This window comes from Solanum dulcamara, chromosome 6 (genome assembly GCF_947179165.1).
Source record: "Solanum dulcamara chromosome 6, daSolDulc1.2, whole genome shotgun sequence".
NCBI classification, from domain to species: Eukaryota; Viridiplantae; Streptophyta; class Magnoliopsida; order Solanales; family Solanaceae; genus Solanum; species Solanum dulcamara.
This window is the reverse complement of record NC_077242.1, coordinates 53343175-53350246: the sequence shown is the minus strand read 5'-3', so window position 1 is coordinate 53350246 and position 7072 is coordinate 53343175. Positions and strand designations below refer to the sequence as shown.

The window sequence follows — 7072 nt, the reverse complement described above, 5'->3', positions numbered from 1 at the left end:
GGCGAGGTATACGGAGGCACCTCAAATGCCTACTACTCCACCTGCACCAACTTCGGAAGAAGACTTTAGAGGAGCGATTGCTATGCTCACTTAACTAGTGGCTGCCCAAAATGGTAATCAGAGTTCGCCAACTCTTAGCTCTAGTTCCCAAGAGTCATCTGCTACCGTCAGAATTAGAGACTTTCTGAGAATGAATCTGTCGGCATTCACAGGGTCTAAGGTTGATGAAGATCCCTAAAATTTTATTGATGAGATGTGGAAAATCTTAAAAGCTATGCATGCTACGGAGATTAAGGTGGTTGAGTTGGTGTCCTACTAGCTCAAGGATATGGCAAACATCTAGTATAACCAATAGAAACAAGGTAGAGGTGAGGATGTTGAACCTATTAGGAAGGATGAATTTGAGGGAGCCTTTCTTGACCACTTCTTTCCCTGAGAATTGAGGGAAGCAAAAATGGAGGAGTTTTTGAATCTGAAATAAGAAGGCATGACTGTTAAGGAGTACAGCCTGAAGTTCATCCAGCTGTCCAGGTATGCTCCAGAGATAATCCAGATGTGAGGTCAAAGATGAGGAAATTTGTCTCCGATTTGGGAAGACATGTAAAGAAGGAGTGCAAAGCGGCATTATTAATCTCTGATATGGATATTTCAAGATTAATGGTGTATTCTCAACAGGTAGAGGATGAGAAAAGAAAAGACAGAGAGGAGCATCTGAGCAAGAAGGAAAGATCAGCTGGGCATGAGAATGAACAAAGGCAAAACAAGGGCAACAGGTCCTTCTTCCAGAAGAGGCCTTCCAACTATGCCTCATCTACCGCCAGTGCACCTATGCCGCAGAAAAGGTATGATCGGCAGGGACAAAGTCGCTAGAATTTTAGACCCCAGGGTTCTCAATCCCAGGCTAGCGTGGGTCAAGGTTCGCAAAGGAAGCCATCATACGTCAAGTGTGGTAAGCTCCACTTGGGAGAGTGCAGAGAGGGAAGGGTTGGTTGTTATAAATGCGGCCAAATAGACCATTTTCAGAAGGAGTGTCCAGCATGGGGGGACAGAGCCCACTATTCTACCACTGCACCACCAGCTAGAGGTAATCAGAGGGGCACTACTTCAAGTATGAGCGGAGGTACAAACCGTCTATATGCCATGGGTAGTCGTTAAGATCAGGAGAACTCTCCAAATGTCGTGACGGGTATGATTCGAGTCCTTTCTCTTGACTATTATGTTTTGATGGATTCGGGTGCCACACTATCTTTTATGACTCTTTACGTGGCAAGTAAGTTTGATAAAATTCCTGAATGCCTTCGTGAGACTTTTTGCGTAGCTACTCTTGTCGGTGATTCTATCTTAGATGAGAGAGTCTATAGAGATTGAACTATGTCAATTCATCACAAGGATACCTTGGCTGACTTAGTTGAGTTGGACATGGTTGATTTTGATGTGATCCTTGGCATGGACTGGCTTTATGTCTGTTATGCTTCTATTGACTGTAGAACTCATATTGTTCAGTTCAAATTCCCGAATGAGGCTGTCATAGAGTGGAGGGGGAGTCCTGTCGTGCCTAAGGGTAAGTTTATTTCCTACCTTAGGGCCAGGAAGCTAATCTTAAAAGGTTGTATTTATCACCTTGTCCGAGTGAAAGACGACAGTATTGAGTCTCCACCCCTTGAGTCGGTTCTAATTGTCAACGAGTTTCCTGATGTCTTTCCTGAAGATCTGCCTGGAGTCCCTCCTGATAGGAAGATCAACTTTGTTTAATAAATTGTAAATGATTACAGTATGCCCCTGAATATTCATGTATATTTGTGTGTCTCCTCCTGTATATCATGTACGTCAATGAATATGTATGCGTTATCATATAGAATGATAAATATAATGAAGCAGATCGCCAAATTCCACATGAAATAGCTAATGAACATGGATGAAACAATACAGAAAAAGCTCTTTAGTAAGAAGTCTATAATGTAATTCATATGCGTCTTGAAGACGGAAGATTTGCTCTAATTTTCCAAGGATTGAAACAAAATGTCCTCCCTAAGACATCTCTTCTAAATTTAGACAAAGGTAGCACTTTCTTTTTCGAGATTGAAGAGGACAAAGAAGAGAGAACTGAATCGCGGCCTGCATGATGACTACTTTTGATCATTCTCTTGATTCTGTCCCAAGTAGAAAGTGTATTGTCTTGATCATGATGAGGAATACAAGGTTTAGGCAATGCCAAACTTTGTACAATTGGGGGAGGGCTAGGAGGTGGAATGCCTTCATTTTGTGGTATATGTATAGGGGTACCTGGCTTCATTTCCCATTTGAAGGGAATTCCTTCTGTGCTTCGATAGTAAGATTGGTCTACTGATGACATTCTTGAAACAATTCTGTCAAGGAACAATGCTTCACCAATTTCTTCTGACAAAACTCTCTTGTGCATTTTACTATAGAAATCCTCTTTATCCTGCAAGACAGCTACTTGATTAAATTTTTTCCAGACAATTTAATAATTATTTAGCAGGTAACCTTGCTTTTTATAATTTGTAGATTATTATTTTGGTGTACAACTATTTATTTTGAATTTCCTGGAAAAAGAATGTTAGCCTACCCCTTTTACTGGAAACAGAAGATCACCAAGTTTTTTCTTTTTTGGGTTCGTTCTTGAGAGAATTTGTTTTCTCAAGATGGAAATTAAAAGAATCTCTCAGGATCAATTTTTCCAAAACCAAATCGATTTCTTAAAGAACACACAAAAGCAAAAGCAAAACAAATCCAATTAGTCCAAAGGTTAGTGCTGATTTACAAATAGATCATTTAAAAGATAATTACAAATTATCAAACTTGCATTTATATTTATATAAATTATAGATGATTTAAAAGATAATTACAAGTAATTGTATATAATAATTGATAACTTAGAATAAATTATAAATAACGTACTCTATATATATGACTTGAATCCTAATAATTGCTATATGATGCACCAAAACCATAAGATTCTACTGAAAAGATGGTTACAAATTGCTCGAATGCTAATTCATGAGAAATGAGAATTCAACTTTTTTGTGAATATATACATATCAAATAATTTCACTCCTAAGGGTCTCCGCTAAACGCTAGTGATTCAAAATCTGCACATTCTCCTTTACCCTTCTATATTGTGCATTTTGCATAGATTTTTCAGGATAAGTGGTGAAAATGCTTTCAAATTTGACATGAATTATTACTTTCGTTTCTGAATTATGCTTAAAACTAAAAAGCTATGCTAGTCTAAATAAATTTAAAAACTTTCCTAAAATGCCACATAACATAACATAACATAACAAGTGATTTCAGTCGTCGTTATGCATGTAACTGGAAAAAAAATATACCAAATAAGCAACTCAAATGGTAAAAAAAAACAAATCATTCTTTGTATATCACCTTGTTAATCCCTAACCCAAAGACTTTTCTTCCCTTTCTTCCATATTTATGTGTTCCTCCATTAAACACACCTCAACTTCATACATGATTTTCTTCCTGGCCTTCTTTTTAAAAGTTAAAGTTGTTAGAGCCTGTTTGAATTAATCTATTACGCATTTTTATAGTGTATAAAGTAAAACAAAAAGTGTTTTTAAGCGCATGTTTTTAAGTCAAAAAAATAAAAATAAGTAAAAAGTCATAAATTATAATTCATTACTTGTGGCTTTTAGCTTATAAGCCAAAAGCTATAAACCGATCCAAACATACTCATTTGTAAATTTCTTTCTCAATTGTTTTTATGGCTAGATGTGAACATCCGAAAATTTTGAAAATTTTATTATTAAATGACAATTTGGGAAGAAGATTTTGGATTTGTAAAAATGATAATGTATGTATAGCTTATTTTGTTGGGTTAGTTGTATGTATTTTTTATTTTATTATGTTTTGTTCAATTTTAGTATAATTTTTGAGTTTGTTCTATGTAATTTTTCGAGGTTTGTTCCAGCTAATTTTACAAGTAACATACATGGCAGCTGTACAAAGAAATAAAAAATTATCGATTTGATAGTCTAGAACAATAAAATATCTATATAAATTAAAGAAGGATGTGAGAGAGTTCTCGGAGAATTGGTTAGCCATTTAGCAGTGAATTTTTCGATCAAGGTGTTGTAACACATTTCACCATTTTTTTAATATTAAGATGTCTTAATTAGTGTGTGTATATATTGGATTATAAAATCATTTTAATTAGCCTATAGAGATGACACATTGAATAAAAAGACCAGTTAGATAACACGTGGATATACCTCATTAAAGCTTACGAATTTGGGGGCGTTTTAAAATTCACTTATTCAAATATAGGGGCGTTTTTATTAGTACTCTAGACATAGTCCATTATCAAAAATAATAATTCAGGCTAAATGCAAGAATGTTTTAAGCACTTCACTTTAATTATTATGGTATAAAGTGCATTATTCAGGAAAAGATTCACTTACGTATATGAAAGTATATTTATAATATCAGTATAATTATTTAATCTTTTTGTGGCATGTAATTTTCTATATTTGTTAAGTTACTAATAATCCCACCTTTCATGGAAGATTACCTGATATTATCATTTAGAGGACATAATACTTATAATAAATATAATATATATTAAAGTGTAATTGTACGAAAGCTAAATTTGGAAGGAAATATTCAAAAAAAAATTAAAAAATTGATAAATCTTTTATTTTTCAATTTGTTTTGAAAAAAAATGTCTTTTTTCTTTTTCTAATTTTTTTTTAATTTCGATTTTTCACATGACGTGTTTAAGAACACAAGAACATTTTAGTACATTTTACATATATTTAATTTAAGATCACAAGACCTAAATTTTTATTTTATTTTATCAAACTTTGTATCAAATTAAAACAAGACAGATAATTTAAAACCAAAAGAGTAACCCAGAATGACAAAAGAAAATAAAATTAACAAGGCGTTTACCAACCATTGATGTGAGATTGCAACAATGTGGATCTTCCATTAAATCCCGTGCCCTCTCTTTGGTGTTTGAGTCAAATGAAGAGGAACTAGAGTTGTTAAACGAAGTGGCTCCATCATGAGTTTTTAATGGATGCAGTTTCTTCATCTTCTTTGTAAGCCAAACCTTGAAACGTTTTGATTCATGATCATCAAAACAAGGCTTAGGAAGCCCCAAGCTTTGAAATGAAGGTGGAGGGCTAAGTGGTGTATTTATAATATTATTGACATCGTCTTTTGATGGATTAATCTTAGGGATTCCAGGCAGCTTTTCCCATTCAAATGGAACACCTTCACCTCTTCTGTAATAATAAAATCGTGAAGACTGTCCTACCGATGACTCGAGAGAAATTTGAAATAATGTTCTTTCATTTCTTGATGAATCCATATTTTGTTAATATTCTTTCATCATCTCTTTTGACAATTAACATATATAATGCTTGATGAGTAAAAAAGAGTTAAATGCTAATTATTAGTCAAGCATATATATATATAGGAAAGCCGAAACAAGAGAAATACGCACATGATCCTGAAACTTTGTGGTGTGTGCTAGGGTTTTTGAATTTTGCTCACAGCCCATCAAAGTCTAAATTGATATAGATTATAGAGTCCAGATTGATTCACTAGAAATTTTATAAAAATATATATTTTATATAGTTATAATTAAAAAATAATTTTATAAGATATTCAAAATATATAAAATATATAAATAAAATAACTCAAACTTAGCTGCTCACTGAGGCTAATAATTTTGATCTTTTAAAATAATTTAAAAATAAAATCACAATTGTGACTCATGAGGTCGATATAGTTAATTTAAAATAAAAGAAAATTTTGAAAATATCGAGAGGTCGTTTTTTTTTAATTAAAAAAACCCTTTTGAGGGCGATTTTATTTCAGAAAAAATAAATTGTAGGCTACAAATAAAACAAAATAAAGTCTTAAATCAAGAAGCATCAATGGTAGTGCTAAAAATGTATTCTACCACGGGTGGTGCATTTTATTACGTGTATTTTAAAAAACTGGCCTCGTAAGGTCTTTTTTCTAAAAAAAAGAATTTTTACTAATGAAAAAAAATTAACCTTATGAGGTCCTCTTTAGCGACCATTTTGCTATTGTAATGACCCTGGAGGTCATTTTCGATATTTTTGATAAAATTATCATTTTATTCCTCCCGTTAGTTTTTCCGATTCACTTTTGTGTAGGTTTGAAAGTTAGTCTTTGGAAATCTTGTGAAAAATTGAGGTTTTGCTTGAGAAGTGAGTTCTAAAGGCTTAAGTTGTCAAAATTTGAGTTTCAAAGTCATTCGGAGTTTCGGGTCTCGGAATGGAATTCCGTCGATTTCATCAGCTTCGAAATGTAGAAATTGATCTAAGAGAGTCGTCGGAATCAAATTTGGAGTTAAAACATGGGGTTTAGGTCCGAAGTTGTCACACCCGGAGGTACCTCACCCAAGACTCTTAGCATTCGTTAAGCATTTCATTGGTAATGGCATACAATAACAAACAGAAAGTAAATAAATAAAAAGAGAACCGAGACTAAAGAAAATATCGTGGAACAATAGTCCTTAGTAACTTCAAAACAATTTTCATTTATGTCCCAACATACCTCTACTAATAGACTTGGCGAGAGCAAAGACATGTCTCTACCTCACCCTCAACAATAAGTGTCAAGAAATGTCGTCATAAAAGTTTTAATGTTTTACAAAACATGAGCTTAAAATATAAAAGGGGTTGTTCCCAGAACATGGAAACTCACCACAAGTAACCTTCAACTAACCCGAGCTAGCCGCGTGGAGGAGGTCGAGGAGAGACGTTGGTCCCTACATGGTGATATCATGCAGGCAAAAGTATGCATTAATACTTTGAATGTACTAAGTATATGAGTATGCTACGAAATGAAAAACATAAGAGGAACATGAATAAGCAATATGCATAATGAATGCATGCATTAAACATCATCATAAGAAACCTTAAAACATTCATTTTGTGGGGAAGTGACCTTAACCGATATTTAAGACCATGCGAGCTATTACATGGAATCCAACGTAACCCCTTACGTTGGCATGGAGAGACTACTTTCCAGGTAGAACTCCGTCAACTTTAACATT

The 7072-nt window shown here is 33.9% G+C and overlaps 1 protein-coding gene across 1 annotated transcript; it reads right to left on the bottom strand.

The window, feature by feature from the left end:
• Positions 1 to 1963: 1963 nt before the first annotated feature.
• On the bottom strand, positions 1964 to 5350 carry LOC129892860 (uncharacterized). The gene is made up of 2 exons (XM_055968395.1): positions 4931 to 5350; positions 1964 to 2443 (listed from the first exon to the last, which is right to left on the bottom strand). Exons 1-2 carry the CDS (start codon positions 5348 to 5350, stop codon positions 1964 to 1966), a joined length of 900 nt encoding a protein of 299 aa, XP_055824370.1.
• Positions 5351 to 7072: the final 1722 nt, after the last annotated feature.